General features: G+C 34.0%; 1 protein-coding gene across 2 annotated transcripts; it reads left to right on the forward strand.

The window, feature by feature from the left end:
- Window positions 1-866: 866 nt before the first annotated feature.
- LOC109068371 (G protein-coupled receptor kinase 4-like) lies at window positions 867-23,672 on the forward strand. 2 transcript variants are annotated; one of them, XM_042716822.1, is made up of 16 exons: window positions 867-1,236; window positions 6,718-6,813; window positions 9,465-9,577; window positions 9,953-10,030; window positions 10,188-10,288; window positions 11,937-12,029; window positions 12,264-12,327; window positions 12,595-12,735; window positions 16,115-16,305; window positions 17,254-17,291; window positions 17,634-17,723; window positions 17,808-18,016; window positions 19,434-19,571; window positions 19,719-19,856; window positions 20,597-20,727; window positions 22,888-23,672. In XM_042716822.1, the coding sequence occupies exons 1-16, from the start codon at window positions 1,185-1,187 to the stop codon at window positions 22,976-22,978; spliced, it is 1,764 nt and encodes a 587-aa protein (XP_042572756.1). In that variant the 5' UTR covers window positions 867-1,184; the 3' UTR covers window positions 22,979-23,672. The 2 variants fall into 2 exon arrangements, with proteins under 2 accessions (XP_042572756.1, XP_042572754.1); XM_042716820.1 differs by having other exon boundaries at window positions 869-1,236; window positions 20,597-20,776.
- Window positions 23,673-23,866: the final 194 nt, after the last annotated feature.

Below are 23,866 nucleotides of genomic sequence, written 5' to 3' on the forward strand. Positions count from 1 at the left end.
TTATGCATGAATAGTGAATTAGACATTTGCAACCCTAGTGAAAAATAATAGAAAAATACATACATATAATAAAATGTATTTGAAATCCATTTATTTCATACTAAGTATACTACAGATTCATTTGCATATTTATGTACCTAATAAAAACACCCTGCAATTGTACCTTTGGTATACTAACTGGTATACTTGAAGTCTGCTAAATTGGAACAACTAATTATGTACAGTCTTAATACACTTTAATTGTGCAGAAGTAGTGCTGAGGACCAACTACAGATATACGTTAAAGTCCCCCTGTAGTCAAAAATCTTATCCTTTAAAACTCATATTTGATCATCAAAATGACACATTTAAATGATTTTTCTTGTGAAAATAATTTTCTCATGCCTTAAAATAGCTTGAATGCAACTCTACACCCTTGCCTCATTTACTATACGCGGAAATACTTAAGTATATACTTAAGTGTATCTGATTGTGCAAAAGTGGAACTCTTGCACGTATACTTTAGGTACACTTTAAATATTACATTTAAATACCAATATTATTCAAAGATCATACAATCCTCATAAATATATTTATGCATGAATAGTGAATTAGACATTTGCAATAGTGTTGGGTATTTACTATTTTTGCATAATAATAATAATTATATATATATATATATATATATATATATATATATATATATATATATATATATATATATATGAATATGTATGTGTGTGTGTGTGTGTGTGTGTGTGTGTGTGTGTGTGTGTGTGTGTGTGTGTGTGTGTGTGTGGGTGGGTGTGTGTGTGTTTTTGGCAGTAATGTAAATGCCCTGATGACTCTGAGATAAAGAGCAAGACTGTTGGGTTACATTCTGGTTGTAAGATGATCCCTCCTCCTCCAGAGCTGACGGAGTACGCGAGTGCTGCTCGAGACAGGAAGGACTGCTGAGCACTGAATGCTAACAAGGGGGAGAGAGAGTACATGTCCACGGCGAGCGGAAAGGTGGGGGGTTCAACAGCGAGATATGGAGAAATACAATTAACCTGCAATGTGCCAACGCCAAATTCACGCCGATCACAACCATCCTCACCACCGATCATCATCCTCATCCTCACCGCCACCAACAGCGCGAGCGTCCTCGTCTTTTTTCGCCTGAGTGAAATGTATCGGGACTGCATGGGATCTTTTTTCTGACAATGGAGATTGAGAATATCGTGGCCAACACCGTGCTGCTGAAGGCGAGGGAAGGTAAGAGGCGCGCAATGGCGCAATCAATTATCGCTGAACGCGTCTTAACTTTATCACGGACGCGGCTGAATTCAGCGTCTTGTCGGATCTGAGTATATTCGCCACATCTGTACACAGTCTTGAATGGGCTTTCAAAAGTGCTCTCTGATAAATAGCATCTTATTTAGTATGCTAGTACACACTTAATACGCTCAGCCTCCCCTGTCATACCCCTAATGGAGGTTTCTGTGTATTTTTCCCTGGATTCATAACGCAGAGACCGCAGTGTGCACCCATCCCCGTCTCTTCACCTGAGAGGGAGCTTGAACTGCAGTTGCAGGCCGCAAGGTTGCCCCTCCGTCTGCGCACAAAGGAGTGCACAGTGATTAGAGTTCGCTCGGTTTGCTCCTTGCTGGACCACTTTCTTATATGTGATAAAATAGGTATTACTAGACCACTCGATTCTGATTGGGCAAGCGCGGCATTGAGCGCTCAAATGTGTTATTTTTTTTAATATAAACCCTGTCTGACAGGATATTTTAGCGTTGCCCATGGCAACGTTGCTGCGCTACTTTAATGTTTCATGTATCACTCCGCATCGACGCAAGTTTGGCGAATCAAAAGTTTAGGACAAACACAGTAATACAAACAGTATTTATTTGAAAGTCAGCATGAAATTAAAATTCAGCTTTTTTTGTGGCCTCGTAATTTTTAATTGAAATGTCATAACTGGATTCTCTAGTGCAAACAGCAGTCTTTCTAAATTCACATGAGGCTGAGAATATAATTTGTTATTCACAGTTAATTCACACTTGTCTCGTACAAATATGTCACTTTGTTTCATAATTACAGTGTATACGTTTTTCTTTATCTACCCTCAAAAATGGAAGTGAAATGTGACAGCACACACAGTAACATCTGAAGGGCACGTTGTAACATGAGCATATGACAGCTTAAAATGTTATCTGATCTCATGAAGAAAAAAATACAAGACAAACTAAAATATTTAGTCGATAAAATAATTATTTTTTTCAAATAAAATAATGGTGTTTTTTAAGAATTGAAAATAACCTGACGGCCCCCATTAATGAGGAACTGAATTGTATTGTGGTTAAATAAATGTTCAGCAATATCTTCAAAAGATTTTTGTATTTTGGAACACTTTTTTTATATAATGTTGATATGGTAACTAGTAAATACTGCACATTTTGTTATGTTAGCATGTGTGGAAATATTTAACCTCTTAAGATCCGACAAAACATTTTAGGAAAAAATTATTTTTTTTCATGTCACTACATAGCATAAAAAAAATTAAAATTATTTTAAAAAAAATGATATTTCATTCATAAGTTATGCTACATCCTTGGTAGAGGACATCGGACTCAATTTAAAAAAAAAAAAACCATGAATGAACATGCATAGGCAAAAACAATAGATTTTTTTTTTTAAATCACCAATACATTTTTAGTTTTCATGATTTTTTTTTTTTTGTATAAAGTTTGTATAAAGATATTTCTCAACTATGTTATAACAGAATGATTTGATATACCATTTTTCTTTATGCAAAATGTGTGTAAAATGGCCATAAACATGTTTTCTTATGATATACAATGTATCTATAAACTAAATCTAATTTGCATATTAATGTGTTTTTGGGCCAACATATAATAAAAAAAGAAGTGTAATAATGAGAGTAGTAATTGACAAGCTTTTCATAATAATATATAATAGTATATATATATATAAAGTTTCATAGGAATATTGAAATATAATTTCTTTCCCTGTTCATTTGTTGTGTCTCCCAAAATGCGTAATAAACATGCTTTTAGTCCCGGTGTCCTCATATGAGGACATGTAAGAAATCAACATCATATTATCATATTTCCTCCATAAGAGTGTCACTAAAATTAATATCAGACATTTTTGAAGATGAAGGAGAGAGAGTGGTCACGGTGAAACATCCAAACATTTAGTATCTCTGAAAAGCCCTGAATGTGCTCTGTACAGGACATCCAGACTGTGGCATGTATAGACTCTCATGTGAATAGAAATTGACTAAAATATAATGTCCTCATATGAGGATGCAGGGTCTCAGGAGGTTAAACCATGTGTGTTACAACTACCCCCCCCTGACAAAAATTATGTAATATTAATGTGCGCATGCCCAGTAAGACCTGGTGGCCGTAGCTGTATCCCTTCTAGCCTTAAGCGCAATAAAGGGGCAGTCACACTTTTAATTCAGTTGAATTCCATTCATATGGATGCAAATGTGAAGATGTTTTGCGAATTTGTGTCATGTAAAGCCATATGACCAATATATCAATACTTCATTTGTAATGTGATGAAATTATGAAACTGCAGAGCATGACGTCATATTATGACCATTGCAGCGTCAGAAGAAATTTAGCTTTCTCAAAGTTTAGTGTGACCATGGCTTAATGCCCATATCTCAAAATCTATTCAAAAACCAAGAACACTCAGATGTACATCGTAAAATAGAGGAAAAAATGTGTCCGTACTTCCATTTCATTGCAGCTTTGATATATTCTGTGCATAAAACTTTTGATAAATATTTAGTAGAAGTGGCTCAGGTGCCCCAAGAAAATAAAATGATAAAACTAAGACAGAAGCTTTAAACTTGAGATGAAACCGAAGTAGCCACAGATCTTTTCTACCATTTTGTGGTTTATATCTGAGTGTATTGTATAATAGATTATCAAAAAATAGAAAATGTCGGGGACTTTGTTCTATGCATCAGTTGTTGATTTGATTTTGCAAAATGTACTAAAGGTCAAAGTAATCATGTAGAATAAGATCTATAACATGCTTTCAAAGAAAGTAGCATGAATTTTCATTTCATGCCGATTTTAAGATAATGTACTATTAATCTACTATTACTGTTAATAATTGAGTATCTTCAAAACAGCAGCTTTCAACCTGGGACATAGAGGGCCTCAGCAAAGATTAAAACAATCTGACTAACTTAACCACTTAAAATGCTAAAAGACTTTAAAATGAATGTGTAAACTGACATTAGATGTCCCCACAGAATAATTGGTGTTGTTGTGGTTTTTGCAGAGCATACCGTTCTTGAAACTTCTGGAATAACATTAAATTATGCTTCATTATTTTAACCAATTGACACTCCTAGTTTCTGTTAATAAAAAATTCAGAAAACAAGCAGTATTGTTATCATTACAGCAGAAGTACTCAAAGAAATCTCTTAGCCTACATAGGAGGCAGCTTTGTATAGTCTTGGACAATCGTGGTCTTGGTGTTAAACAGATTGAGAACCACTGCTTCTTTAAAACGCATTTTTTGTTCACAGTTGCGTCAGTAGCTTTCTGTTTTCTTTGAGTGTGTTAGTTTTTTTTTAAAAATTTTCTTCATTTCTTGTCTTGTTATAAGCAAGTATCAGGTTGTGCATAGTTATCTCACATAGGCCGTGGCTTTCAAAAATAGGGCTGTTCTTTATGATAGGGCCGAAAAATGCATATCTGAGGTCGTCTAAAATGATTACATTAATAAAGTTTACAAATGGAAAGGTTTCATCAAATGATTTAGGTATTTAGCATTTTCTGGGATCTATCTTTCCTCAAATGATTTAGGTATTTAGCATTTTCTGGGATCTATCTTTCCTCAAATGATTTAGGTATTTGGCATTAAATTTATTTTTGATTATTTATTTTGTACATTTTATTAGATTTTTGCTATTTTTTTTATTTGATAGATTTTATATATCTTTAAAATTAGATTAATTTATAGAGTTTATTTTTATTTTATACATTTTATATATTTTTAATTTAGATTTATATTTAATTTGTAGATTTTATTAAGATTTTTAGATTAGATTTTATTTTTATTTTAAAAACTTTATACATTAGGTTATGATTCATACGAATGTACAAAGGAAAGCAACAGGTCATTTTTTCTTTTAAGTTTTTCCACTGTTTTTAAACTCCTCATTGCCATAATCTTGCAATTATTATGAGCTCATAAATGCTTTAAGCACAGTAATTTTTTTCATTAAAAGCAAGATGCCGTTTAAAATATTTAGAGCAGGACATGCCAACTTTCCAAAAGTGTTTTATGTGAACTTCCCAAATACATTTTAGAGGAATGCTGAAATGGCATAATCTTTGTGTTTCTGTTTGTGTCAAATAATGAGGAAATAGTTGGAGTTATTGCATGTCTGTAGGCAAATTGATTTGCAGTGAAAGTGATCTGATTTTCTTGTTTTCAGCCAGTCATCTTGCTCTTCTTCCTGTTTATCTTGTTGTGCCATTATGTAAATATAGAAAATATGTTTGTCTACCTTTACATGAACTGTTCCAAAAACTGCTTATAGCCTTGCATAGACAGACCTTTAACTTGTGGCATGAAGGATGTTTATTATAGTCTCTTTCTTTGTCTCACTTCAGCGGGTGCTACAGTAATTTCTGTACTTCTACTGTAGATTGCACAAAGTGTATCATGTGTGAGGGTTTGACTGGTCAAATAGCTCAGTGTTTGTGTATGTGCATATTATTGCATTAGTATTGAGAGAGTGATGTGTTGTCAATGTATAATCAAATGCAAGAATGAACATGTTGTACTATGTGCATCTGTGCAGTCACTGTGAATTTACATCTTAGATCTTAATTAGAATTAGGAGAGACTGCTGTTTATATTAGATGGTGATCACAATGCCACTATATAAGCAAACTAAATATTTGTAATGGATGTAAATGTAGTTAATTACGTTATAAAGTTAGCTGAAGGTTAGATGGGATGCAACAGCCAAAGACATTTGTATGCATGTGTACATAGACCAACAACCGCTCTCTCTCAGACAGATTTGCAAAACACATTGCTATGGGTTACATAAGGAAATGATACAAACAATAAGATGCAGATTAATCACCCACATCTTACCCCAAAAGTATTTGGCCGTCCAAGGGTAATTTCAGAGGCCAGCGGTTCTCAGTCTGTGTGTTTTTTCAAGAGCATGACTTGTATGTAAGGCTGTCTGTAATGTTGCTGGAATTTGCAGTCACTGAAATTACAGTAAATCCTGGAGGATAGACTCTTCTCATTCCTCTGTTTTGAGGAAAACTGTTTTCCCGGGAATGCTTTTGGCCTCAAGACGGCAAGCTTTTGATTACACTCTTGAATGCTGCTTGCATATTTTGCATTAAAACAAGAAATGATTTCTGGAAAACTTGTGTTTCTGGCCTTTGTGACAGGGGGTTATTAAATGTTTTAAAAACATTTTATGTATATGAATATTTTATGTATCCGTTTACTGATTGTCAATAAAGCAAAGTATGTACACGTATGTACACGTTTTTTATTCACACTTGTGTGGGATAAGTCAATGCCAAACAAACCTGTATCTGTCTGTTTATTTGAACCACAGATACAGACTGACAAATAATAGTAAAGAGGCATGGTGTCAATTTTAATTGTAATTAAACATTTACAGTATTTCATCTTAACAGTTTCTCACCTTCTCTCTCATAGGAGGAGGAGGGAAACGGAACGGGCGGAGCAAGAAATGGAAGGAGATGCTCAAACTGCCTCATATAAGCCTCTGTGAGGAACTTAGACGCACTGTTGGTAAGATGGATGTATGAAAGAGAGCATTCAGAAAATGTGCATTCAGACTCGCAAAAACATGGTACTTCACGCTTGAATTACTTTGAGGGTAGGAAAATCCCTCCAAACAGAATTTAGATACGGGTCAAGGGGCATGATTAATTGTGTTCATTTTTTTATCGCTTTTCAAGGTTTTTTTATTGTTTATTTATATAATTAATTGGACTAAACTGACAGTCCTAGTTTAAAGGTATTAAAAATACAAGTTTGTATTTGTATACAAGCAAACAGTCCTAGTAGTGCAGGACTGGATACCTTCCAACCACACTGGGTTTTTTAGTGGCTTAAATGAATGTTTGCAAGTATCCTCTCTCATTAGTGTGATTTGATGTTACTTAAGAGTTGTCCGTCTATATATATATATATATATATATATATATATATATATATATATATATATATATATATATATATATATATATATATATATTTATTTATCAGATTTATAATATTAGCCATTATTAGCAATTAAAACTGTCTGTTGTTATGGGTCAATTTTTTTTAATTCAATTGTTTCCATTAAATTAAGGCTTAAATAATTATGTGCAAATACTATTGCACCCATAATAAATGAATTTCACAAAAAAGATTTTTTTTTTTTTTACTTGTTGCACCTTGTGTACCCTAAAAGGAGTACATTTAAAAAAAAATGTATTTTAATTTGATTCCTTAAAAGGGATGGTTTATTTTGTGGTTGCTAGTGTATTCCTCATTAAATGCTTTAAATTCTTTAGAATGTTGCTGTCAGTTAAAAATGTATTCTGGTGTGTGGGCAGGTGTGTGTGTGTTTGCGTCAGACAGCTGTAGACCTTGGCTCAGAGAGGAAGTCCCGGCTGAGGCCGTTTCCTCTTGGCCCAGAATGCACCAGGCCCGTAGGGTTCCAGAGAGTCCTGCAGCACAGGGCTCAGCTTGAGCTCTGCTCACCATCACTGTGATTTAGTGTCGTGGCTGTATGCTGAGTTTTGCACTTTGTGTGTGTATGGAGGAAATATTTTATTAAAGGGGTAGTATCATACATTTAAAGCATTTATATTTTTTTTCCTAAGGTCCACAAAAATGTTAGTCGAGGGCTTTGCACCTCAAACACTCTGAATTAGGTTTTTCGCCTGATTTTCCACCCTCTCTGGTACATTCCATGATTATTGTACAATTTTGTGTCTGGTGACTTTTTTTTTATTTGCTGTGAGAACTATTATATATGTTGAGAAATTATTATCTAACATTGAATTAAAAGTATCTAATATTAAACGGATAATGATCTTCCTTTTTAAAATAGGGATTTTAGTCCATTCCTCAAAAAATAAAAATGTCATAATTTTGACACAATCTGTTAAATGGAGTGCAACATTGAGGATCAGAAAGTAAAATATATATTTTTTTTCACAGAGGAATTGATTTTTAATGGTAACTTGATAATGATAACTACGAGGTTGTTAAACGATAGTATAAGCTTTTGTTGAAGCTATAAGCCTGCATTATTTCAACTCATTTTTTTGAATAATCGTATCTAACAATGAAATTCCTTTTGAAAAAATGACATTACCCATGATTATGCAAAGAAATACGGTGAGTGAGAGAATCGTGACAAGCAAATCGTGACAAAAGAACACTTTAGCACTTACCCACTTTCATGAAATAAATAAATACATATAAATATAAATACATATAAATATATATATATATATATATATAGTTATGGTCAAATTTTTACATATACTTTGCAGTATCTGCAAAATGTTAATTATTTTACCAAAATAAGAGGGATCATATAAAATGCATGTTAATTTTTATAGTACTGACCTGAAACTGACATTTCACATAAAAGACGTTTACATATAGTCCACAAGCGAAAATAATAGTTGAATTTATAAAAATGACCCTATTCAAAACTTTACATAGACTTAGTTCTTAAAACTGTGTTGTTACCTGGATGGTTCACAGCTTTTTTTTTTTTTTTTTTTTTGTGAAAGTTGTTCATGAGTCCCTCGTTTGTCCTAAACCGTTAAACTGCTCCCTTTTCTTCAGAAAATCCTTCTTTTGCCACAAATTCTTTGGTTTTCCAGCATCTTTTGCACAATTAAACCTTTTCCAATAGTGATTGTATGATTTTGAGATCCATCTTTTCACACTGAGGATAACTGAGGGACTCAGTTTAGATCAGGGTAAACTGAACAGATTTTGTCTTCTGGGAAACACATAAGTATCTTCTGTAGCCTCTGAAGGGCAGTACTAAGTGAAAAAATATGATATTTTTTCAAAATAATGTATGTATCTTTATTCTTTTCAAAAGTTTACACCCCTGGCTTTTAATGCATCGTTTTTCCTTCTTGAGCCTCAGGGACAATTAGAGCCTTTTGTAATAGTGCATTTTGCAAATGCAAATAACATGCATTTTGGATGATCCCTCTTATATTTAATTAACATGTTGCAGATACTGTAGCTAAAAAAAACTTTTGATTTGTGAAAGTTTCACTGCATTTTCATAATACAATGAACTCTTTTCTTTCAAAAGGTCAATTTAATATTTAACAATATGACCCTTTAAAGGAAACTCATCATGTGACAATGATAGGTTTAACCCTCTCTCTGTCTCTCTTGTTTATCACTCTCAGAGAGGGATTACACTAGCCTTTGTGAGAAGCAACCAATTGGTCGACAGTTGTTTCGGCAGTTTTGTGACACGCAGCCCAAATTACAGCGGTGCATAGAGTTCCAGGATGCCGTGGTATGAAACCTCTGCACAAACTTACATATAGTCTGCACCTCTCTTTAACTTCTCTTTTTCTCCCAGAGTGACACACACATACAACCATCTCCATGTCAAAACTTTAATAGTTCTCTTACCTTCACTATAACGGAATACACATTTTTTGCACCCTAATAACACTCATAAAAATAAAGGTTACAAAAGGGTTCCCCAAAGACCCTTTTAGTGAACAGTTCTTAAAAGAAACACTTTTTTTCTTAGTGAAGAACATTTGAATAATCTCAAGAATAAAGGACCTTTTGTGCAACCAAAAGATTCCAATGAAGAACCTTTACTAAATTCTGTGATTTCATCTCTAATTTCAGCATTATTTGTGTGTGTGTGGTTGTTTAGGCAATGTATCAGTTGGCTCCGGATGAGAAGAGAAGAGACGTTGGTTTAAATATTTTAGACACATATTTTAATAATGGGGTAAATATTGTTCTCGCTCTCTCCTACATGCATGTGCACATTGAAAGAATTGCTGAATTAATGATTGAACTTGAACTTGAAATTCTCTCACCCTTTTTTTTAATTGCACCCTATCAACCGCTCTTCCTGTTTTCTCTCCCTCCTCCCCATACTGTAGTCGGCAGCTCATCTACCAGAGATGGCTCAGGATGTGGTTGGGGAATGCAGGCAGAAACTGGAACAGAGTCCCTGTAAAGAGCTGTTCCAGGAGTGTACCAGGTAATAACAATGCTATTTTGAATCAAGCCAGTTCATTTGCCAGCCATCTACTGTAAGTAACAGCTATTTTGCTGTCAAGCAACATTCATGCAACTACTTTTGGTGGAATAATAATCTTTAAGACACTTTCCCAAGTTTGATTCAATATTATACTACCGATCGATAATTTGGGGTCAGGTTCTGAAAGAAGTCTCATACTCACCAACTCTATTTCTCACCAAGGCTGCATTTATTTGATCTAAAATACAGTAAAACCGTAATATTGGTAAATATTTAAACTATATTTTAAAAAGTTATTTTCAGTTTACAGAGTCATTACGCCAGTCTTCGGTGTCATTATCCTTTAAAAACATTCTAATATGTTGATTTGGTGCTTAAGAGAGCTTTCTTATTCTTGTCAGTGTTGAATGATGTGAACAGATGTGCTGCTTAATATTTTTGTGAAAACCATAACAATTTTTTCAGGATTCTTTGATGCATCGAAAGTTCAAAAGAACAGCATAATATTTTGTAACATTATCAATGTCTTTACTGTCACTTTTCAATTTAATGCATCCTTGTTTAAAAAGTATTATTAACTCCAAAAGGGCTAGTGGTGGCGTATATTCCTGATCAACAATTTGTTTTGCTCAAATCAGGCACAATTTTTTGGGGTCATTTTGGTACTTCAAAGACTGTCCACATTATTTTTTAAAAACAAAGTACCACCATGAGAGTAATTAAATATTGCCAGACCTTTAATTTTTTGGGTGAACTATTCCTTTAAGATAATGCAGTAGGCTTGTCCATGTGTTACACATGCTTGTTATTAAGTTTATGTTTGGAATGTCAAGACCGAAGTGGAGTCACTGGTTTATCCACCTGTTTGTGGTGATACGTTTATGGATCTCAGTTTGTGTTTTTTACTGGTATTAGTGTGAAGACTTACGGTTCTAGAATGAACCGTTAGCTGTAGTCATACTGTTTGTCCGAGTAAAGTAAACACGTGACTTTGAATCTAAACAGTGTTTTGTGTGTTTGTGTTTTGCGTCATTCAGTCTTTTAGTTCTGTTTAGTTTAGGCTTCCTTTCTGTTTGAGAGGGGGTGAGGCGGAGTACTTTAACCCTTCCTGTTCAATCTCTATGGGCACTATATTTGTTAAAGTGTATGTTTATGTATTTGAGTGTGATACTGTAGCATGTGTTACATTAGAGGAGATAATCATTGATGATCACACGCCATCATTCAAGTTTGGACGAGTTGCAACCAACAAGTAGAGATGCTGCAAACATAATTACATTTTTCATGGCATACCTTATTTATTTATTTATTTATTTTTTTAAACATCAAGGTACAAGTTGTTTTGTTTGGAGAAGTTTTAGAATTTGTTGCATGATATTCCATCTTATTTTTAACAAAATAAATATTTAATTTATTTCTGTTTGGAATTCATTTATATCAATTAAATGTATTTATTTATGATAAGTAGCTTGTCTGTAATTTAACTCCTTGAATAACAATAATAAATAGCTTGTAGCAAACCGAGTATTATAGCATAATACTAAAATAGAGCCTATTTTGATGTATACTGTATAATTGTCATATTCACGTACCATGGCATTTGTATGGTCTCTGCATCTTCCTCAGGCATTCCTTCTCTTTTTTTCAGGATAGTTCGTGAATATTTAAGCGGAGAGCCATTCTCAGCATATCAGGAGACTATGTACTTTTCCCGTTTTCTTCAGTGGAAGTGGTTGGAGAGGTGAGTAGCATCTCTATCAGCCTTTCTGATTTTATGATGAATTTCACTTTTATGACAGATTATATACTCCTATATACTGTCTGTTTCTAAGTTTTAACATGACCTACATACAGTGAATTTTAGTTGTAATGAAATCATCTTTTTTGCAATGGCAAATTATATTGCATCAAGTTCTATTTCTGAAATGATTGAGTTTTGTGCATTGAATTGACTTGAACTGTATTTTATTTGCAGGCAACCAGTTACCAAAAACACTTTTAGACACTACAGGGTATTGGGCAAGGGCGGATTTGGTGAGGTGGGTAATTTCATTATTGTTAGGATCTGACATGACATATTGGAATATAAAGTGAAAATGTTGTGTATTTCAAAATCATCTTCGACTATTCTAAACAAGTCTGTTATTTTGTAATGATTGTGAGTGCTGTTTTTATGACCTCCCACACAGCAGGACTAATTTATTTTTTGCTAGGTGAAAAAGTGTTACACATAGAAATGAATAATACTTTAGAGAAATTACATGAATAATTAGGTGCACTAATTGCTGCCTGATTCTTTCCACTAGGTTTGTGCCTGCCAGGTTCGTGCCACTGGTAAGATGTACGCCTGTAAAAAGCTGGAGAAGAAACGGGTGAAGAAAAGAAAAGGTGAAGCAATGGCATTAAATGAAAAACGCATTTTAGAAAAAGTTAACAGTAGTTTTGTAGTAAGTACTACTTTCTTTTTATTCCTCATTTTTACTTTTATCTTAACCTGTCATGTCAGTTGCATGCTGGTCTTGTCTGTGTTATTTGTGCCACAAACATTTGACTCCACTCTTTGTGATTCAGTTTCTGTGAGGTTCTCAACAGATGGAAAATATTCCAAATATTTCAGGCAAATATTACTGTACTTATCATGGGATAAATCTCGTCTGGAGTAGTAGTTCATAACGAATAGCTATGACCTCCTGACTAGCTAAATCATAGAGAGATGCAGCTATTTGGCTGTGATCCCAAATATCAACCATAAAAATTAATTTAATATTTGCAGTGTAAAAACAGAATTTAAGCTATTTACATGGTAAACAAATATTCAAACAAAGCATATATCACCAAGCAGTCCTATTACAACCTTGAAATGGTCACAACACAACACATCCCTGATTTGTTCATATGTTCCTCTCATTATTTTCACTAGTACCACTTGTAAGGAATGGTCTATTCCAAGTTTGTTTATTTGCCACTTTGTGATGTTTCAAACAAAAATGGAGGAATCAAGGGATACTATTCCATTGTATGGTTCTCATTTACCCTTTCAATAGATTGCAACTGGGTTATTGGAGTATTTTTCCCATTCACTTTCTCCATTTAAAAACTTCTTGAAGAAAGTGGCTGAAGCTTTGAACCAAACCAGTCAGAAAAATTTGATTTTTCAGTGTGATTTCTCTTTTTATTGTATGAGTTTGTATTATTTATTTTCTTCAATGGAACTCTTTACACTTCAGTATTGTTTATATACTATTAAAGTAACTCTATGTGATTTTGTCATTTTTATTTTTTACTTTTGGACCACTTTTATGATGATTTTTGGGTCATTATTGGAGCAGTTCCCATTTACTTTTACTGAATGGAGAAGAGTGGCCAGGACATTCTGCAAAGTTTCCACAGATGAAAAAAAAGTAAATAATTGTATTTTTGGCTGAACCATTCCGATGCCTTGGTAACTTTTTCTTTTGGAATTCTAAACATTCTACATTTTAAAAATGTTTTTTTTTTTAGGATTTCATTAAAGCCGTAGCATTTGATTAAAAACACAGTAACATGATAAGAATTTGAAATCTTTATATATATATATATATATATATATATATATATATATATATATATATATATATATATATATATATATATATATATATATATATATATATTTTAGAAACTAATTTTTTCCTGTGGTGGCATAGCTACATTTTTAGCAGGCATTACTTCAGCCTTTTTTCATTATCTGCTGGAATTTGGTAACACAGTAAACATTCTAGAACCTCTAAAACAATGGATTTTAAAAGAGAACGTGTACAGACATAGCACACAGTGCCTGCAGTGTAATGTCAGCCTCTGATTCATTCCACTACAGCTGTAGAGCACCTGAGCCTCTGTCCACCCACCCACGCACTAACACACAAGCTCACACAGACACACACGGCCACATACACACACAGGTTAGCTTTGCTTAGCATTGCAGCTGTGTGCAAATGTCTTTTAGGCATGTAACATGCATCTAAATTAAAAAAGAAAGACTGTGTGTGTGTGTGTGTGTGTGTGTGTGTGTGTGTGTGTGTGTGTGTGTGTGTGTGTGTGTGTGCGCAAGAGCGTGTGTGTGTGTGTGTGTGTGTGTCTCTGTGCGCATTCATGATACAGGAAGGAGCTATTGCTCCTCATGAACTACTTCACAAATGAGAACATCTCTGTTTCCTAGCAACGCTGACCAAACAGCAGCGTTAAAGAGCGGAGTCAAGTGCTCTAAACCCTAAACCCACACTCACACACATGCGTGCACACTCACACTCCAGCCCCAGAGTTCATTCAGTATGTATAAACAGACTCATGTTTAAAAGTTGGGGATGACAAGTAAACTCTAACAGTATAAAGTGACATAATGCTGTGACTAATATGAGCTATGTTTGATGGGAAACAGCTTGTGCTGTCTTCACTGCTTCTCTGACTTTGTCTTCACCCTACTGTTACATTGTAAACTAACTAAATAGATAACTGATTATCTGTATGATTATGTGTGTGTGTGTGTGTGTGTGTGTGTGTATATATAATGAAGAGTTAATTTGCAAAAACAGATAACTCCATTTTTATTAATTTTCATAAATCATGTTTTTTATTGTTGCCATGTTTGTATTGTGTTTAATTGTGTTAGTTAGCTGTATTTTTAGTTATTATTATTTAATCAAAACAACCCAACTGCAGTTTGATTTATATTAATTGGAATGAAGGATAAAAAAAAACATGATTTTTGACTATTTTTAAAAACTGAGTTATCTGTTTTTCCAAATGAACTCTTCATATGTCTTTATATAGTTACTTTTGATTGCTCTTGACTTAAATGTTATGTTTGAGGTTGGTAATATATATATATATATATATATATATATATATATATATATACACACACACACACACACACACACAATATATATCTTCATTCTATAGAATTAGCATCTACAGTATAATACACTCCAGCGTCATTTATTTGTTTCAAATTTCAAAACCACTGCTGACATAATAAATGACCCGACTGCTTTAGTTTGTAAGCACTCATATTGGCTCCCATTGGCGTTATGTTTCACATAATGATGTGAAGGGTCCTTTGATAGTCCTCACGGTCTTGTGGAGCTGCAGGTTCCCACAGTAACATCAGCTTCTTGTTTGAGTTCACAGCCCTTTCCCACATCTGTCTACTTCTGAAACCTAGCCACCCACAATGTTGGGTGTAACCGCTGAACAGTAAGAACCCCTCCTTAACACAGCGGTTTTCAGCTTCAGCAGTGGTTCTCCTCACGCGTCACTCAGCAGATCACAAGACATGCTAGTGTAAAATTATAATACACTGCATAATGTATGATGTAGCTTTTGTGGTTTGCGAAAAGTCAAACATCACAATCATTACCACAACTTCACATTTCAGAACATATAATACTAGCTATGAAACTTAGTTAGTCCTGCACTGTTCTATAGAAATGAATGATGCCTTAAATTGCATGACCGAGATGTGTGGTTACTCTATGCTAGTAAAACAAAACTCTAAATAAATACAGTAAAGGAGATGCCGTAATGGCTAAAATCATATACAGTACATTTCCTGTGTGTCTATTTTGGATGGTATAGTTTAGTCTGTTTCTCCAGGCATAACGCTGTGAAGTTTTGAAATGTGTTTCTGCATATTACAGGTGCCAGTCATCCAGATGATTTATGTGAAAGTGTTCACACCTGAAAAAACATCCTCATGAGCTACATTTGACTGTTTGACATGCACCACTAAGTTTCATGTATTCTTTCTTCATGAATAGATAACATGCACCTCTTTTTCCTTCCTAGGTTAGTTTGGCATATGCATATGAGACTAAGGACGCTCTATGTTTGGTGTTGACTATAATGAACGGTGGTGACCTGAAGTTTCATATCTATAACATGGGAAACTCGGGCTTTGATGAACAGCGTGCCATCTTTTATGCAGCAGAGATCTGCTGTGGCTTAGAGGACCTTCATCGAGAGAGGATCATCTACAGGTGTGTTTATTCATCTCAACACACTCACATTTTACAGTGTTTATATGCATTTCACAGAAATCTGCAAATTTTCCGGGATGTGAATGATAAGGTCTACAGATTCTGTCTAGTTTTAACTCAGGACTTTTTTCTTTGTTTTGCATGAACATTTTTTTGAAGATACTGAGCAGTGGAAGGCATAGCGATGTTTGGCTGCGTGATTTGAATATATTTAAATTTTTAAGTATATTTTTGAATGTAAAGCTTTGTTTTCCGTCTGTATTGGCAGGCATCGTATTCTATGCAAAATGAATATAAACAAATTTAGATTTTTTGCATTGTGTCTACGCCTGTAATTCAAAGCAGGCAGATTCAGGAAACAGTTTGGATGGAATTACCTGGTCACAGCAGTGCTAGTAATAGAGCAGGATTATTATATCATCTTCTATCAAATTACTTGGTCAACAGTATCCAGATTTGCACCATGTGTTACAATACTGTTCAAAAGTTTGGGATTTTAATTTTTTTTTAAAGAAATTAATACTTAGTCAGCAAGGACACATTAAATTGATCAAAAAGACATTCATAATCTTACAAAAGATTCCTGTTTCAAGTAGATGTGGTTGTTTTGAACTTTATATTTATAAAAGAATCCAGATTTTTTTTTTTTTTCATGCACCACGGTTTCCATAAAAATATTATGCAGCAAAAACTTATCAGCATTGATAATAAAAAGAATGTATCTTGAGCACTAGATCAGCATATTAGAATAATTTTGAAGGATCGTGTGACACTGAAGACTGGAGCGATGATGCTGAAAATTCAGTTTTGCCATCAAAGGAATAAATTACATTTTAATATATATAATATATATAAAATAAAGTGTAACCGAAGACTTCTCCAAAAAAAAAAAAAAAAAAAAGGTTAGATTTCAGCTGTGTAAAATAATTGAATTCCCTGTTTTTGCAGAGACTTGAAGCCTGAGAATATTCTCCTTGATGACCGTGGTAAGCCGTTTTTATTCACTACTGTTTTTTATGGAGTGTTTTTGCTTCTGTTTACCTTATTTACACATATCTACACTTGGGGGTGGACTCTTGACTTTTGCTAGTAGGGAACAACATAGCAACTACCTAGCAACCACATAGCAAATACTTGGCGTTCACCCAGAACACCTTTGCATTGTGGCAGCAGAGTTTTGCACAAGCAAAATAAAATGTAAACACCTTATTCAGATCATTAACCTCTAAGGGGAACATTCTTTTTACCTGTGCCATTTTTAAGTATGTCATGTTTGAGCATGCTAGGAATGATAATACTGCAGGTTTTAATGAGATGCTGTTCTCCAGGGCACATCCGTATTTCTGATCTGGGACTGGCCGTCCAAATTCCAGAGGGTGAGACGATACGAGGGCGCGTTGGCACGGTGGGATACATGGGTATGAGCCAAACGCATTCCGTATCTCTTAAGCAGTACTTGTCCTGGAGTGTTTGACCTCATGCTTCTCTCTATGTGTTTTTAGCACCGGAGGTCATTCAGAATGAGAGCTACACCTTCAGTCCCGACTGGTGGGGTTTGGGCTGCCTGATATACGAAATGATTCAAGGACAGTCTCCTTTCCGTCGCCGCAAAGAGCGTGTGAAGCGAGAGGAGGTGGACCGCCGTGTATGCGAGGACCAGGAGGAATACACTGACAAGTTCTCTGAAGATGCTAAAGACATATGCCGACAGGTGCAGACCTAATGCTCTTTGGGGTTTTTCTGCTGATGTGACCTTAAAATAATGTCAGAATGGTCATATTTATGAGTTGAGAACACATGAACAATGCCATAGTGGCATTTTAACCAGTGGGAAACTCTTCTACTTTTCAAGTTGGGGCTGTCAAATAAAGAATTATGGGGAATTAAATTGGTATTGAGGTCAGTGACATAATGCTATTTTTTTACCTTAATTAATTCAAAGAAACATAAAAATGTAATTCATAAATGCAGTGCATCTCTATTATTAACCTTATTATTAAATTATTAACTTTTTTTGGCAGGCATTCATATATTATTATATTATTATTTATCATGAATAAATTAAGTAGTTATGTTAAAATATATTACTACTATATGACATAAATCTATGATCAGAAAATCAAAGTAATGTGGAAATAAGCAACATTTATTAAAGAATTTATGATATTTGTAAATACCTTGAAAATTTTATTTAAGAATTTTTTTTTAAGTAATGACTAGAATGTGTATATTCACATGTATTTAAGGTGCAAGGAAAATTATATTTTACTTAATGGTACTCCACATGACTATTATATAATAATATAATATTTTATTAATATTTTAAATTGTATTGTAAAGCTTTTATATATATATATATATATATATATATATATATATATATATATATATATATATATATATATATATATATATATATATATATATATATATATATATATATATAAGCTTTACAATACAATTTAAAATATTAATAAATATTATATTATACTGTATATATTATATTATCATATATTTGTAAAGCTTTTATATATATATATATATTTATATCAGTTTTCATTTTAGCTTTGTTTTATAAATTCTAAAGAATTCTGTTTAGCTTTAATTTATTTGATTTCATAAGTTAAACTTATTTTAATTCAGTTATTTGCCAAAGCAGTTTTTTTCCATTTATTATTTGTTTTATTTCAGCTTTATTTCAGTAAGCAAAACAATTTTAATAGTCTTAGTTTTACAGTAGTTAATGAAAACAATACTTTTTAGAGTCATTCTTTTTAAACTTTTTTTTGAAAGTGCAAGGTTTTTTTTTTTGTTGTTTTTTTTTTAAAGCAGCAGCAAGTTATAAATATCTAAAAACTTGTCATGTGTTTAAACTAGGTTTTATTTTTTGTCCTTTTTGTTATCATAGACACTCAGAATGAAGATGAAATGTTGAATGTTGGCTGTAATATGTAATATTTTCCACATGGGAAAAGTTCATGTGTAGTTGTGGAGGAGTGTGTGTTGTTTAGTCCTCTCTCATGGTGTCATGGAAGACTGCGACCTCAGGGTCACTTTTACTTCCACTGGGATTTCTCCTCTTCTGTGTCAGCCTCACTTCTTCCCCTCTCTTTTCTTGGGCTCCACAGTTGTTATGTAAAGATCCGAAGGAGCGCTTGGGGAGTCGAGGTTGTGGAGCGGCTGAAGTCAAACTGCATCCTATTTTCCGAAACATCAACTTCAAGCGATTGGAGGCCAACATGCTAGACCCGCCGTTCTGTCCTGATGTGAGTTATTCATGGGCATTTATTAGTTTTTACCTGCTTGATTAAAAAGACTTCTATTGGACTAAGCATGTAGGATTTTCTAAGTGGATGTTTTTTGTTTCATATATATATATATATATATATACATATATATATATATATATATAGCCACGTGCTGTGTATTGCAAGGATGTTCTGGACATAGAGCAGTTTTCTACAGTCAAAGGTGTAAACCTGGACCCTACTGATGATGACTTCTACCACAAGTTTGTAACAGGAAGTGTCTCCATCCCATGGCAAAATGAGGTACTACACTCTGGTCACTAGGGGTTAATAATGTTCATACTACCCTTTGGGTCGGCAACATTTGTTAGTATTTTTAAAAGAAGTCTTTTGCTCAGCAAGGCCACATTTAATTAATGCAGTAATATTATGAAATATTTTTGCAATTTAAAACAACTGTTTTCCACATCAGTATATTTTAAAATGTAATTTATTCCTGTGATGCAAAGCTGAATTTTCAGCATCATTACTCCCATATTAAGTGTCACATGATCCTTCAGAAATCATTTTAATATACTGATTCGTTGCTCAAGAATTATTTTTTTTTTAATCAATATTGTAAACGTGCTCTGATTAATTATTTTGAGGGAACCGTGATCCTTTTTTCAAGGTTTTTTTAATCAATAAATAGAAAGTACAAAAGAACAGCGTTTATTTAAAATAAAAAATATTTTATAAAATTATGCGTTTTATAAGTTACTGTCACTTTAGATCTATTTGATTTTATAGCTCTGTGCTCTTATTTTGTCAATATGTCACCTTTTAAGGATTTTTTAGGAGAAACATCTGAGGCATCCAAGTTAAATGAGAGACCACTCCAATAAATCAATAAAAGAGTAGTTTCTTACAACTAATTTTTTTTCTCTAGACATGATAGATAAAACTGTTGATTAGTGTGAATGGTAATGTAGTCGTGATGTGAAATAGAGATGGACTGTGCACTGTACAGTTGTGTATTGTGTGTGTGTGTGTTTGTATTTCAGATGATTGAGATGGAGTGCTTTAAAGAGATTAATGTGTTCGAGATGGACGGAGCACTGTGTTCTGATCTGGATGTGAACAACCCAAATCCAGCTCCCAAGCGAGGATTCTTCTATCGTTATTCCGCCGAGAGGCAAGTGCTAGCGTGCCGCCCGCTGCAGTCAGAGGGGGTGGGGCTTGAGGTATTTTCTGGCTCTTTACAAACAGACCATACTACCTTCATCATTTGATTTTATTGCCTATTTTGCTTCTGTAATGTTACATATTACAACTAAAACAGGATATAAAACAAAAAAGAGTTTTGATTTCATGTCGACTTTAAGCCTTGCAGTATGTATGTTGTCAGTCTCTTTCTGAGTGTGTGTGTGTGTGTGTGTGTGTGTGTGTGTGTGTGTGTGTGTGTGTGTGTGTGTGTTTTTGTGGTGATGGGGACAAACCTCTACAACATTGTTATAAACTGAGCCTTTAATGTAGGTTTATTCTGACTAACCCTAACCAGAGTAATACAAACCTCAGAGCTGATGACTAGTCAGTTTGACATTTGAATTTTTGTGGATTACCACTGTTACTGAAATTATATTAAAATTATTTTATAGTAGATTACACATAATGTGAATAATCACATGCACTCTACTTTATGAAGTCTTCCTGCATTTCATTAAAAATACTTAATCGACACTTGTTTTTTTGTTTTTATAGGTATGTTTTGGTAAATGATTTAAATATAAAATACTACTTTTTATACTTACTTTTATGATGTTTTATAATCATCAAACAAATTTAAATATTAGTCAAAGATAACACAAGTAAACACAACATGCAGTTTTTAAATGAAGGTTTTTATTATTAAGGGAAAACAAAATCCAAAACTACATGGCCCTGTGTAAAGAAGTGTTTGCCCCCCTGTTAAAACTGTGGTTTATCACACCTGAGTTCAATATCTCTAGCCACACTCAGGCCTGATTACTGCCACACCTGTTCACAATCAAGAAATCTCTTAAATAGGACCTGCCTGACAAAGTGAAGTAGACCAAAAGATTCTCAAAAGCTAGACATCATGCCGAGATCCAAAGAAATTCAGAAACAAATGAGAAAGAAAGTAACTGAGATCTATCAGTCTGGAAAAGGTTATAAAGCCATTTCTAAAGCTCTGGGACTCCAGCGAACCACAGTGAGAGCCATTATTCACAAATGCAAAACATGGAACAGTGAAGAACATTCCCAGGAGTGGCCGGCTGACCAAAATTACCCCAAGAGCACAGCGACGTCTCATCCAGGAGGTCACAAAAGACCCCACAGCAACATTCAAAGAACTGCAGGCCTCACTTGCCTCAGTTAAGATCAGTGTTCATGACTTCACCATAAGAAAGAGACTGGGCAAAAATGGTCTGCATGGCAGAGTTCCAAGATGAAAACCGCTGCTGAGCAAAATGAACATAAAGGCTAGTCTCAGTTTTGCCAGAAAACATCTTGATGATCCCCAAGACTTTTGGGAAGGTGTGTGTCCCATTACGTCTGGCGTAAAAGTAATACCGCATTTCAGAAAAAGAACATCATACCAACAGTAAAATATAGTGATGGTAGTGTGATGGTCTGGGGCTGTTTTGCTGCTTCATGACCTGGAAGACTTGCTGTGATAAATGGAACCATGAATTCTGCTGTTTACCAAAAAATCCTGAAGGAGAATATCCGGCCATCTGTTCGCGACCTCAAGCTGAAACAAACTTGGTTTCTGCAGCAGGACAATGATCTAAAACACACCAGCAAGTCCACCTCTGAATGGCTGAAGAAAAACAAAATGAAGACTTTGGAGTGGCCTAGTCAAAGTCCTGACCTGAATCCTAATGAGATGCTGTGGCATGACCTGAAATAGACGGTTCATGCTCGAAAACCCTCCAATGTGGCTGAATTACAACAATTCTGCATAGCTGAGTGGACCAGAATTCCTCCACAGCGCTGTAACAGACTCATTGCAAGTTATCACAAACGGTTGATTGCAGTTGTTGCTGCTAAGGGTGGCCCAACCATGTAGTTTTGGATTTTGTTTTCCCTTAATAATAAAAACATTCATTTAAAATCTGAATGTTGTGTTCACTTGTGTTATCTTTGACTAATATTTAAATTTGTTTGATCTAAAACATTAAAGTGTGACAAACATGCAAAAAAATAAGAAATCAGGAAGGGGGCCAACAATTTTTCACACCACTGTAGAAACACTAGTGTTTGCCATGTTAGGGTGTGTAATCTTCACTACATCTGATATATTGTTACTGTGCTCTTCATCATTTTACAGGTTTGTTTTAGGAGTGCCAACAGTGAGGAGGAGGAGCCATCTTGACTTAAAACCACTCCCACTTCCCATCAGCTGCCAGTCAGAATGCTAAACGTATGAATGTTCAACTGTATTTATGAACTGTATTAAACTGTATCATAATTAAAGAAAAGGGTATGAGTTTAAAGAATTTTGTACATTTGTACTTGAATTATGTGTAGATGTATATTTTCACTAAAGGTTGTATTGTACAAAAAGCCATAGAAATACCACTTGAATGCATATATAATGTTTTTATTGTTATTATTTTTCATCTGTACTGAATATGAAATGTGTGTTTCTTTTTAAGCACAATATAAACCCTCACTTTTATTTTTTAATGCTAACCTCCTGTTAGCACTGCCTTTGTTTGTATGTTAGATTGTCTGGCTGGACAGATTTGGTGCACTTGTTTTGTACAGTGGGGTAAGATAAATGAACATAAAGAAAGGAGTACAAATGATCTATTCATCATTATCGTTTCTAGTGGTCAGCTGAAATGGGTTGATGGCTGATGGTCAATTGCTGATAAAATGCTATAGCCTAAATATACTGTACAGTGGGGTCCAAAAGTCTGACAACACTTAGCAAAATGCTTCTGTTTTTTATATTTCTAATTCAGTACAATTAAAAATTTAAATACAAATTATATGATCAGCATAACAATTTGGGTAAAGGTTGAACTGAAAATTAACCAGAATATTCAGAATGTCATAGTATAACCAAATTTGCTTATTTGATTAGTAAACTACAAAAAAAAAAAAAAAGATTTCACTCAGAAATTGCAAGTAAATTTCTACAAAGTAAGAGAAAGAAACAGTGAATTAAACATGAAATTGTGACGTAGAAAGACTGAAATAGTATTTTCTGTTTCACAAGAATACGAGATGCTTAATGTTCATTTTAGATGACTCTACTTTGTTTTAAATGTTCTTATTCTTCTAAAGCATTCTGTTTATTT

This window comes from Cyprinus carpio, chromosome B1 (genome assembly GCF_018340385.1).
Source record: "Cyprinus carpio isolate SPL01 chromosome B1, ASM1834038v1, whole genome shotgun sequence".
NCBI classification, from domain to species: Eukaryota; Metazoa; Chordata; class Actinopteri; order Cypriniformes; family Cyprinidae; genus Cyprinus; species Cyprinus carpio.

Bases quoted from the DNA above. Each gene is read 5' to 3' on its own strand.
- LOC109068371 (XM_042716820.1), top strand. From the start codon at position 1,185: ATGGAGATTGAGAATATCGTGGCCAACACCGTGCTGCTGAAGGCGAGG. The intron at 16,306-17,253 runs GTGTGTTTATTC...CTGTTTTTGCAG, and splicing joins CGAGAGAGGATCATCTACAG to AGACTTGAAGCCTGAGAATA. The intron at 18,017-19,433 runs GTGCAGACCTAA...TGGGCTCCACAG, and splicing joins CTAAAGACATATGCCGACAG to TTGTTATGTAAAGATCCGAA.